This window comes from Ursus maritimus, unplaced genomic scaffold (assembly GCF_017311325.1).
Source record: "Ursus maritimus isolate PB19 unplaced genomic scaffold, ASM1731132v1 scaffold_1, whole genome shotgun sequence".
Lineage (NCBI taxonomy): Eukaryota > Metazoa > Chordata > Mammalia > Carnivora > Ursidae > Ursus > Ursus maritimus.
In genome coordinates, this window is record NW_024423343.1 from 44,236,216 (window position 1) to 44,249,475 (window position 13,260).

The 13,260-nt window shown below is 37.4% G+C and overlaps 1 protein-coding gene across 1 annotated transcript in view; it reads left to right on the forward strand.

Annotated features, from left to right (window-relative positions):
• COL5A2 (collagen type V alpha 2 chain) overlaps positions 1-3,317 on the forward strand; it is a 136,683-nt gene extending 133,366 nt beyond the window's left edge. Inside the window, exons 53-54 of the mRNA XM_008687250.2 lie at positions 725-964; positions 1,625-3,317. Of these exons, the coding sequence (XP_008685472.1) occupies positions 725-964; positions 1,625-1,771 (387 nt within the window). The 3' untranslated portion in view covers positions 1,772-3,317. The remainder of the gene's footprint in view (positions 1-724; positions 965-1,624) is intronic.
• Positions 3,318-13,260: the final 9,943 nt, after the last annotated feature.

The window sequence follows — 13,260 nt, forward strand, 5'->3', positions numbered from 1 at the left end:
CACCTCTGCTTCTGATCTTTCCTCAGAACTCACGTTCATAGCAAACATAATGAGACATTATGGATGTGTATAGGATACACTAGAATCTACCATTATTTAATGAGTAGGAAATTTTAAAATTTAAATATACCCAAAGGAAATGTAACTTAGTTAATATAATATGTAAAAAAGGTTAAATAGGAGCATTGAAAATAAAATTCAAAATAGAAGATGAGTAGAAAAGAGCCTGTAAAAAAATATTTTTGATTATCTGCTTTTGTTAGCTAATGAAAATTTTGTAATTTATATTTCCTGTGTAACAGTGGGTTTTAAGAGATTTTAAGCCAGTAATTGAGTCCCAGTTCTTATTATATTTAGCAATAAAAACAGGGAGTTATTTTTGACACATGATTAAATCAGTGCTCAAGTATAACTTCTAAAAAGTAATATCTAAGATTTTTTAAACAAATAGAGAAGCAGATTTCAAAAATACTTAAACTTTCTCTGATGAGTTGTAATTATCACTGGTTTCATTACCTTTTGTTTGGGGTAGTAAGACAGAGGTTCTTACTTGTGAATATTCATAGAAGTTTCAAAATATTTTTCTGTATAGGTAAAGAGTGTTGTTATATAAAGAATAAAAATAATATTCCTCAAAACTGATGTCTGAAATCAAAACACACACACACAGAGGGCACTATGAAACCTTCAGTGTTCGCATAACAAAGATTCTTTGTTTCTCTAGTTTGTTTATGGAGATCATCAGTCACCTAATGCAGCCATTACTCAAATGACCTTCTTGCGCCTTCTGTCAAAAGAAGCCTCCCAGAACATTACTTACATCTGTAAAAACAGTGTAGGATACATGGATGATCAAGCCAAGAACCTCAAGAAAGCCGTGGTTCTCAAAGGGTCAAATGACTTGGAAATCAAAGCAGAGGGAAACGTTAGATTCAGATACATCGTTCTTCATGATACTTGCTCTGTAAGTACTTTTGACCTTTATTGATCTGGTTGAAGAAGAAATTTATTTTTGACAAAAATACTGTCATGGCAGAAGCGGGGGCAGTCTTACCCCCACTTTGTTTATACTTGTTCTTTAGGGTAAACATGAATGTGTGTTAGTCCATGAAGCGTGGAAGAAGTTTTACTACAAAATAATTGACAAAGGACTGGGTCCTTGGGATTCAACCCAGCTCTTCTGCAAACTCTCTGTGCTGCTTCTGCAAGTTGCTTTCATCTAATCTCAGTTCCAGGCTTAGAAGTCCTTGATTCTAAAGCATGTAATCAATCTGAGATAGCGCTTCCATTTTTTGTTGATCTGTATGTCTCCTCACTTGCATATATAGATATAAAAAGGGAAAATATTTAATGATGAGTTATAGTTTCATTTGTGAAAAGCAAAAAGGCTTTCATAATCTATGTTAGTGACCCTTTAGGAAGCTGTAAAAGAACAAAAGGCATTTCCTCAATTTAAAGCATGAAGGAAATGCCTGCCAGCCTTGCCAGTACCTCACCTGATGTTAGTAGTGCTCTCAAAATCATTGCTTTCACGTTATAGAATTTGGCTTGGAAGTTTATGTCTAACATCTTTGGAATAACTTGTCTATCTGTACTATTAACCCATGACACCCTTTAATTCCAGAAACGAAATGGAAATGTGGGCAAGACCATCTTTGAATATAGAACGCAGAATGTGGCTCGCTTACCCATCATAGATCTTGCCCCTGTGGATGTTGGTAGCACAGACCAAGAATTTGGCATCGAAATTGGGCCAGTTTGTTTTGTGTAAAGCAAGCAAAGATACATCGACATGAGCACACCCCCGCCATCAACGACCACCCCACTCACAAGAAATTTGACTGTTTGAAGCTGATCCTGAGACTCTTGAAGTAATGGCTGATCCTGCATCAGCATTGTATATATGGTCTTAAGTGCCTGGCCTCCTTATCCTTCAGAATATTTATTTTACTTACAATCCTCAAGTTTTAATTGAATTAAAATATTTTTCAATACAGCAGTTTAGGTTTGAGACGACCAGTGACAATGACCACCTTTTAAAAAAGTAAACTGATTGAATAAATGAATCTCCGTTTTCTTCAATTTATTTCAGTGTAATGACAAAGTTGCTTAGTATTTATGAGAAAATTCTTCCTGGCAGGTAGCTTAAAGAGTGGGGTATGTAAAACCACAACACATGTTTATATCATATGGCTGTAGTTTGAAAAATAGAAAGTAGTGCCCTTCTGTGACCTCTCATTCCCAGATTATCAATTAAAAATGAAATCAAAATGTTCATCCTTGTGATTGAAACCCACATGTATGTCTTGATATTGTTTAACTACCAGAAAGACTCTTTAAAGAGAACTTTGAAAAAAAAACACATCAGTTTCTCACTGTCTTAAATAGAATTTTTAAATAATATATATTCAGTGGAATTTCTGGAAAACAAAGTGATCTTAAATTTTTGTTAAGTGTGGTAAGTTTAGACTTTTGTCATTCAAATTTAAAGGTATCTTTCCCTCTTGACTCAATCTATCAACATAGATAGAAGTTACATGAATATACCATTGAATACATTTGCACTTTCTTGTTTAAGAAGACATTGAATGCAAAACAATTTACACGTACAACTTTATAAACATATGTCCAGGACCCAAAATCGAGAGTCTTCCACATGTACAATCTCATCATCCTGAAGCCTATAATGAAGAAAAAGATTTAGAAACTCAAGTTGTGGAGCTGACTCTGATCAAATGTGATGATTGGAATTAGAACATTTGGCCTTTGAACTCTCATAGGAAAAGTGACCCAACATTTCTTAGCATGAGCTACCTCATCTCTAGAAGCTGGGATGGACTTATACTATTCTTGTTTATATTTTAGATACTAAAAGGTGCTATGCTTCTGTTATTATTCCAAGACTGGAGATAGGCAGGGCTAAAATGTATTATTATTTGTCCTCTAATGATGGTGCTAAAATTCCTTCTATAAAATTCTTTAAAAATAAAGATGGTTTCATCAATACCATTTGTGAAAAAGTAATTGTTAGACTTCCCATTTCTGAAAGAAGGAGCATTGTTCCAGTGCCTTTTCATTGTTCATCTGTCATACTGTATCTGGAATGTTTTGTGATACTTGCATGTTTCTTAGACCAGAACATGTAGGTCCCCTTGTGTCTCAAGGTTTTTTTCCCCTTAATTGCATTTGTTGGCTCCATTTTTATTTTTTCTTTAAAAATAAACAGCTGGGACCATCCCAAAGGCCAAGCCATGCACGCAACTTAGTCATGTATCTCTGCAAAGCATCAAATTAAATGCACGCTTTTGTCATGTCAATGGTTTTCGTTTTGTGAAATTCCTTTGAACATATTAGTTCCATTTTACATCCAATGGTGAAAAGTAAAGCGTTGTAGTATTCTTTTTTGCCATTTGTTTAAAGGATAAAACAACAAGTAGCTTCCATTGTGTACATAATGGCTCAGAAACGAAAATCAGTTTTCAATATCACACACAAAGGCCACCGACACTAATTATCACTGTCTATGCCCTTAAAAATCTCAGGGTAGTATTGTTGATAAAAAGAGAAAAGCAACTGAATTTTCATGGCTGAATAAACTGTGATAATAAAATGTATGTTTCCAAGTATATCACATATGAATTTAGCCTAAATGATTTCAGAGTTTTATTTTCAATATTTATTTCACAACATTGTTTTTTCCCAAATTGGTTATTATTTGATCTTTACATCTTCCATTTGAATATTTATGTACCTAAAGACATTTGTGAGTTTTGTTTGTATTAAAACTTCAAGTCCAACCTATACGGGTTGTACAAATTCAGATAGATGAACCAGAAATATGTGGTGATTCTGTGAAGTCAAAAACACTAATAGTCTCTAGCTATAGAAATACCAGCACTTATGTAGAGCTCAGGAAAGCAAGGTTGACCCAGACAATTCCAAAGGCCCTCAAATTACTTGTCTGAGATCTAGCTCCATAGGTCCAACTATATTAGTGGACTTCTTTACCTTCCTGTCTAACTGATACCTCCAACTCTACATGATCAAAAGTGAAATAATCTCTGTCTGGGGAGGATGGTGACATTCGTTACTTATTAATTTATTAAAAATACAATTGGCAACTCCCAAAATTAATAGAAATGAAGAAAAAGGAGAAAAATGTAAAGAAAGCATAAGAATGATGAAAAAAAAAAGTCCCAAACTCTTAACATAAAATTTGGCAAATAATGGCCAAGTTGAATGTAATTTATTCCAAACTGAAAAGAGATTCAGGTAAATTGTACGCAACATCCCTTCTCAATAGTATCATATTATATGCCTGAAAGCAAGTACAAAAATTTCTGGGGGGAAAAAAGAAATTCTGCAGATTCCCTATCCCACTATGAATAAAGAGCATCTCAAGACAACTGTTTTTCTTTGAAATTATGAAGCTTTCAGGAGGGACTAAGAATAATCTTTTTCTTTTCTGATTTTGCTTTTTTTCTTTAATTAAATTTTATTTTATTTAAATTCAATTAGTTGTTAAATTCAATATAGTGTATTATTAATCTCTTAAAGGTTAATTTGGAGGCTGAGTTCCAACAATGGTAAACCAAAGCCATGATACCATATGACAACCAGAAGTCTATGGAGCACAAGGCGTGTCAGTAAGCTGATTTTTTTTTTTAATCAAAATGGGTGGCTCACCCAAGAGCAGCTTTTCTTTCTAGGCTCCTTTATCAATGCATCATTTTATCCAAATTTAAGTGTCAGCATTCCCCAGGGATCAGTCTTCTCCTCTTTACCTTCACACTCAGTACTCTGTCATCACCCGCCCTTATCGATGCCCACAGTTGTAATTCCTATGTGTCATAGCTCCAAAATGCATGACATGGCACACATCTCGCCTTGGAGCTCGAGAAATGCATACATAAATGTTTAACTCACCATCTTCCTTTTGGGTTTCAGAGCTACTCGTAGCTCAGTATGTTATTGCTATTTCCACGCTGGTTTATGTTCTGTGTTCCCCCTCTCAGGCAATAGCCCCATCATCCATGCATTTAATCAGGCCAGAAACTGTGAGTCATTCTTGACACCTCTCTCCCTCACCATGCCAGAATTCTGGCATTGCTAAGTATTTTCAATTTCGCCTTGTGAAAATAAAAGAAACCTAATTTAAAACAGAGTTGGAAAGCCCTGAAGGGGGAGCTCTCCCGAAGTACCAGTTGCTGTAAGCATCCCTTGAATTTTCCAACTGGAAAGAAGCCTATTTTACATAACCCAGCAGGAGGGAGGAAGGATTCCTCCTTGACCAGCAACAGCCCAGCTAATGAGAACTCAGCGAAGCAGTCCCCTCCAGCTTCCTCCCTTCACCGATAAAAGCAAGCCCCTTTCCTCTGTTCTCCAGACTTGCTTCTGATTCCCCATAGTTTGCCAGTCCCGAATTGCAATTCCTCTGCTATTCCCAAATAAACTCATTTTGCTGGTGAAATAACTGGCGCTTTTGCTTTCTTTAAAGCCGTGAGCCTAATACATTTTCTCTCCATCTCCACTGCCACTACACTAGTCCACGTTATCGTTACCTCTCTCCTGGGGTCCTTCGATAGCCTTTTAACAGGCCTTCAGGCTTCTATTCATGCTCTTTTCTGAGCCATTCTTCCCAAAGAGCTAGAGTGCTCAATTTGAAATACTACTCTGAATATGTCACCTCACTCTCGCCCGCTCCAGCCAACACACACACACACACACACACACACACACACACGCTTAAAAAACTTCAGTGGGATCTTCTAGGATAAAGATAAAAATCCTTAAACTCTGCATCTCTGCCATGACCTGACCCCTAACTTCTGAAGCTTCATGTTGTCACTATCTGCCTTACTCTCTGCTCCACACACTACGGATTTCTGTCCATTTCCTAAAAGCAGGTTTCCCCATCCTGCCAAAGTCTGTTCGCATATGCATTCCTCTTGCTCAGTTTGCTTGTACTCGTCTTTTAGAGTTCTGCTCAAAGATATCCCCCCCTCCCCCACCACCCAGTTAGATAAAGTCCCTGCTCTAAATTTTCTTGGCACTCTGTACTTCCCCTTCTGGTGCAATTTCAATGCCTTACACAGCTGTATGATTATTTGATTAGGGTCAGTCTTCTCTATTGTATTTGTTACAAGGGCGGGGGCTATTTATAAGGATCGAACATACTGCCTGGTGTTTCTGTTTGTTCAAAATATATTCATTCAGTGAATGATGAGAAATTATACACTGTGTAACCGGAAAAGAACATTTGGAGAATATTAATATTTGAATTATGTACTAGTGTGAAGCATGTATCATTATTACTATGTATTATTGTTACTGTTTCTATTAGTATTATTGGATAGGAAGCACAATAGAAGAAATGATTCTATCCCCAATGGCAGTAACAGCATACAATACCAAAGGCTAAATCTGACAAGAAGTCTGTAGAACCTGACTAAAAAACTATAACATTTGACTAAGATATGTAAAATAAGATAAAAATGGGAATAAATGTGACTTATTCTCACATAGGGAAGCTCAGTATTTGAAAAATGTGATTCTTTTTCCTAAATTCATGCCTAAATTAAATATAGCCCCACTCAAAATCCCTATAGGATCTTAAAAACACAGAACATGACAAAATCATTCTAAAGTTCATTGGAGTAAAAAATATGCAAGAAAAATGATAAGGAACCCCCCCCTAAACAGAAATGAGTAAAGTTGAGTCACTGGCCCTACTAGATAAAATTATTTTTTTAATAAAAAGCTACTAGCCATGGTGAAAGATGAGTATTAAGAAATGAATCTATGTATGTATATTACAATTTAATACATAATTAATTCTCATGTACTCAGTAAATGGTATTACAGAAACTTGATAGACATTTATCATTTTAAAGCATATTTCCTTCTCTAATCCTCATACCAAGGCATTTCCCAAATGGACTGGATATTTCCATTTGAAAAGAAAAACCTCTAAATGTATTAGTATAAAATATTTGGAGTGGTTTCATAATCTTAGAATGAGACTGAAACGAATATATAAATAATAAAATGTTGGAAGATCAGATTCTAAAATGCATTTTAAATCTAGATTATAAAACACAAGCATGTTCAAACTGGGAAAATTTTTGTAATTAATATAACAGAAAAGTCTTAATACATTTACTTGCAAAAAGTCCTTAGGAATCAGTAAGAAAAAAATTAAAATATGCAAAATCCTACATAGATAATTCACAGAAGCCATAATATAAAGGCCAAAAAACACATAGAAGATATTTAATACCATTATAAAAAAACATGCAACCAAAACAATAAGATATTAAACTCTATCAGAATTTGATAGATTTTTAAATGCCTGATTGTATTAGGTGTAAAAGAAGATGCAGGGAAACATATATTTTTTGCCTGTTTTTTTTTTCCCACTGCATGTGGAAAGTATAGTTAAAGTCATTTTCTCAGATTCGTTTATTCAGATTCCTATCAGTGTGAGGGGGTGCTGTGGCCAGATGTGAGCTGTGGGAAAGAGAAGGAGCAGGATACAATGGGGTGTCTTCCAGGACCATTAATTTTACAGGATGACGAGTAACTGAAAATATCATTTGTAAAAATTACAAGAACAAATATTAAACAGAGTGGAACTTAAAATCCACGTGACAAAACCGATTTCACAATGGTGGCCGATTGATTTAGACTATAGCCTAAGAATCGGGTGTGGGTGCATGCTTTGCATGTGTATTTCATGTAAGAATATTGGCATTTTTTTTTTTTAAAGATTTTATTTATTCAACAGAGATAGAGACAGCCAGCGAGAGAGGGAACACAAGCAGGGGGAGTGGGAGAGGAAGAAGCAGGCTCATAGCGGAAGAGCCTGATGTGGGGCTCGATCCCATAACGCCGGGATCACGCCCTGAGCCGAAGGCAGACGCTCAACCGCTGTGCCACCCAGGCGCCCCAGAATATTGGCATTTTTTATTTGGAATGTAAAACAATTATCCAGTCAATGCTACAGGAAGCCACTCCTGTATATTTACCATTTAGTGGGTAAAACAGAACAACACACCAACTGAATTGAATAAATACATGATGATAACTGATCTTAACGAAGTATTCACAGTGGAACCACAGGACTCAACTGTCTAAACTAGACTGGGACTTGGAAAGGAGGGGAAGCAAAGAAGAATACCTGAGCCTTGAAGGATGAAAATAGCATCTTGAGTAAGGGACCAGACATAAAGAACAACATAGATCAAGGCATGGAGCTCCTAAAAGATGTGCTTGTTTGGGAAACCCCAAGGGAGTAGGCATGGCAGTAGGACTGAAGGCAGGGGGGTGGTAGGGAAGTAAATAAAAGAAGCAGAAAGAGGTGTCATGAAGGGACTTGAATGTCAAGCAAAAGGGACTGAAAATTATTCTGGAGGAGTTTCTTTTAGAAAACTAGTTTTGGTTTTCAGCTGGGAGTGTAACCATACCCTCTAAGGGCCCTCGGAAATGTGCGAGGAGGGTGTTTGTGGTTAGCATAAAAATTGAGAAATAATCTAGGCGTTTCATGGATAGGCCAGAGAGGCTGAATATCTTGCATGCAGGCCAATCCCTTTGAACAAAATCTGGACCATCCAGAATATAAATAGAACTTTTACTGCAAAATACTGAATGAAGTGTTTTAAGCAAGTAAGACACGTATTGTGATTTGCATATTAGAAACATCACGTTGACAGCAATACTTAGAATTTTTAAAGCGAGTGTCACTGAAAATAGATTAGTTAGAACAATGTTGGAGAAGAAGAATCAGGGAATAAGAAGTCAAGGCCATTGAGGATGGAGAAAGAGAGATGGATTTGGGATATACTTAAGAAACAGAATCAACAGAATATCATGAAAAAGAAGGGGGCGAGGTAGCAAGGAATGTCAAATAATTCTCAAGCTTCTGGCTTGGGTAGCTGGATGGGAGATGGCTGCGTTTACTAAGATGGGGAGTAGAGAAGAAGGGAGGCTGAAGACGTACGGAAGGTACTGTGGAGCATCCAGCTGGACATAGGTTGAGGTGATCCTTGAAGACATTCGAGCCATCCCATGGAGGAGCTGTTAGAGCTTCAAGTGGGAGCTCAATCACTCAAGAAGGAATTCAAAGGAGAGCAGTTAGCTAGGACAGATCACCAGGAGCACTGATGTGTAAAGGGAAAAAAAGGAAAAAGAGAAAAGTTCTATCCCAATTGCTAGAAGTATAACTTCTCAGTTATAGAATCCTGAAGCTTTGTTGTTAAAGGTAACCGCAAACCCCGGAAACGGGAGCTTAATGCCACCTCTGATGCTGCTGTGCAGTTCTTGCTCTCGTCTTCACACTTTCATGACTAAAATCAAGGAGACAAATAGAAGAAAACATGAAGACGAACATTCTGGGTGAAAAATCAATCTAGGCAAAGACACCAGTGAGATTATTATAATAAGAAGCCCTAAAAGGGTGCCTACGTGGCTCAGTCAGTTAAGCATTGGACTCTCGATTCTAACTCAGGTCATGATCTCAGGGTTGTGAGATCCAGCCTGGTGTTGGGCTCCCTGCTCAGCACAGAGTCTGCTGGTCCTCCCTCTGCTCCTCTCTCTTAAATAAATAAATAAATAAATAAATAAATAAAATCTTTTTAAACAAGAAGCCCTAAAGATGAAATTGCCCTAATTCAGCATAATTCTAGATAATTTGTGCTTATAATTCTCTGCGGGATTTTATTTTGCTGCCATCAAGAAACATCTCAAATGATGGGCAATTCACATTAATCCCTTACCATGTGACTATCTCACAAGTTAATAAAAACAAAAACTGGGATTGTGTTTATTTTTATCAAAGAATATGATTTACCACGATTTAGGGAGTGCATACCAAAAGCCTATGCACATAAGCAATGATGGTAAATGCCTTTGGTATTATAAGCGGTTGGTCTGTACGAATGTGAAGTGAGTCAGGTGGCTTCGATGGTAATCAACAGAGGACGGTAGAACTGTAATGTCAGTGTGAACAGCTTCCCCGGCAGTTGAGACGGTGATAAGATATGCGATGAAAGGCAGCTGGAGTTCAGAATGATCACAATTATTAGCCACTTTAATGAGAGCAACGTAACAGCAGTGGAAGACATCTGTAGGCAAAACGCAAGCCCTAGAGCTTCAGATAAGGAAGCGGTGCTGCAGTCCCAGCCCCTCCCCGGGATGTCCGACGTGTCTCCCTGCGTGACACTGGGCTCTGTGTCCTGAGCTTCTCCCAGGCCGTGAAGGCATCCCTTCAAATCTGTGCTCTTGCCGCCTCCACAGAGAACAGTCTCCAGGTGGTTTAAATTCAAGACAAAATTTGAAAATCAGGCCCAAATCATTTTTATCAAAAGCACTAATGACACCTTCCTTCCGTTCCGTTTCCTCTCATAGCCCTTGACTTCATCGCAATGCAGCCCTCAAAATAAAATTCTCCTTTTCTTCAGCCATTAAAAGCTACAGGATGCCAAATGAGACTCTTGCTGTTGCTCTTTCCACAGCCTCCCTCCCACCACATCTACACCACGCTGGCCTTTCCCCCCTTAGCTTTGGAAGTTTTGCTCCCTCATGATTTCGTCTGGAGCCAGATGATTTCATCGACCATCTGTAGAAGGGTAATTTCCAAATCTGCTTCGCCGCCCCTGACCTAGTATTCTCCAATCAGTCACACATTTTATCATGTTCGACCACTCTTCCAAATGAATCACTGTTGTGTTGAACCGCCACGTAGAAAGCTGCAAGACTGGAGTTGTGTAACTTTCCACTTAGTCCTTCCTCATTAAACAGAAACAGCTCCTGCGTGACTCTTGATGTCCTCCTTTTGCTGACCCCATTTTCCCCTCTTAACCTAATTTTCCCAGCAAGTATGTCTACACTCTGTGACTCCTTAGTCTAGTCTTTGGGGGAAAAAAGTGCCCTGATTTTTTTGTCAAATTTTTTTAGTCTTACCCACATCTTCCCTAAAATAGTGATTCATTCTTCCTTCTTCACAATAGATATCTCTTCATTGCTTGTTAGTCTGATCCTGTCTCCCCACAATTCCCTCGACCTTGGACTCTTCTTAAGTAAGAGTCTTCCAATAATTAAAACCTTTATATGACTCTACACTAAGAATCAGATCAAAAACAAGAACGAAAAACCTGTCGCCTTACTATTGTAAGCTCTTTGGGCCAGAATATGCTTCCAGCTTTGTCTTATTACACCACCAAATGAAATCTATGCTCCATCTGAAACTGGGCTAATTTAAACACCAACGATACCTCATGACTCTGCACGTCTTTCTTTACAGTATTTTCTGTGAACCTCTTTTCTCTTTCCCCCTGAAAACATTCTGTTACTTAAAGTCTGCCTCACAGGCCACTCTCTGCATACAGCATTTTAAGTGGACATGATTGTTCCTTCCTTGTGACTTTCTAGTACCTCGTATCTCTCTAATACAAGTTATCATGTTGAGTCCTGTGACATGTTATTTTCTAAGTTGCATGGTATCTTTCTCCTTGAATCTTCTTGAGCACTTGGTTCTGGGCCTTGCATTTAATAATTGCTCAATAATGTTGCCGAGGTGAAATGCATGCATTTGGGAAGCTGGATTCTTCACTATCCCATGAGCACAGAATGATCAGTCCTGCTTCTATTTCTCTTCTTTTGTTTCTTAGTCCGAAATGGCTTTCCTTTTCTCCACCATTTCCCCAAATCATACTCCTTCTTTATTCCACAACTGAAGACTGTCCTGACAATATAATCATCATTGACTATTTCTTTTTTCTGATGGAGTAGCTGTATCTCCTTGGTCGGTCCAGCACGATTTGGCACTTAATTGCTAACCATCTTGAATGCTTTTGTATTATTTCATATGGGTTCAACTTATCAATTCTAGATAGACCACACATTTCTAAGGAGGAGCAATTATATATTGTATCCCCCTGTAGTGTTTAGCAGAGCACTGAGCAGAGCATAGTAGCTTATAGTAGATAGGATGTTGTTCCACTTATATTTTCTCTTCAAAGCCAAAGCGTTGACAGCCCCTGGGAATGCCTGTTATTGAGGATTCACAACCATTCCCTTCATTGAGAATTGCTTTTTGTCACCAAGACTGCCTTACTGAAGGTACCTCCCACCCCTTCTGGGTTCTGGTCCAGTCAATGGCTGTCTGAGTCAAGGATGCACAGACCCATCTGCCTTACTGTGAATTATAACAACTCAGAAAGGTCATCTCAGTTCCGGAACTTGTTACAGGATTGTCTGAGACCTCAGTGTCAATAGCCATGTGGGTAAGCTTCTCCTTCTGTCCAAACCTGCCTCTCTCTATCTTCTGAAATGACTCCTTAATGAATCTTCTGGTCACAAGTTGCTATCTTGCAGTCTGTTTCCAGAGAACCCAATCTAAGACTGAGCTTAAATCTTTTTTTCTCCCACCTATTTAATTATGAAACGTCTCATTTTCAACATTGCAACAAGCATATTCTTGTTTTCACATCATCATTAAACTGATGTGAAATATAGTAATTCCCATTTATAAATTTTATGAACCACAAAAGCTAGCCTGACTTCTGTTAATAAGAATCGTGTCAGATATGATTAAAAGATGCCAAGAAATTCTGTGCATTTTAGTAAAACACTAAGGAGTTTTAAAAGGAAATATGTTTTTGGACAATGTTTAAAGAGATGAAAAAAAGAGGAGCAAAATTATCATTAGAGAAGAATTTATTTAAAAAATATTGGCCATGGATAATATCATCTTTTTTTTCTTTGTGGCATGAACTCAACAAGTGATTCTTTTGTAAGATCTGTGAAAACTGTAGTGTGGCAGACTGGGGAACACAAAGATTTGCTGAGACCTTTCATCTGTGCACTGCCATATAGAATGTTTCACTAATATTCTATCAAGCTCACTCAGTGAGTTATGACTCAATGGAGAATTATGTCTGAAAGGAAAATATCTTTCACAGTTTATGACTCACTTTTAAAAATAAGCACATTTCTCTAAGATAGAACCCAGACAAGTAAAATTTTAATGTAAACTAGATAAAAGTAAGGATATTTTGTTGTGATTTCTAACCTTGTAGCCATTACTTTTTAAAAATAACCTCTTCTGTGTTTTTCCTAATTATTACCAAAATCAAAAAATTTTAAATAAAGCAGTATCCCATTAAATAAAATAAGTGGCATACAAAATTACATATGTAGCATTGTCCCAATTGTGTTAGACTATACATAGAATAAGGAAATAAACACTGATATGGGAAAAGG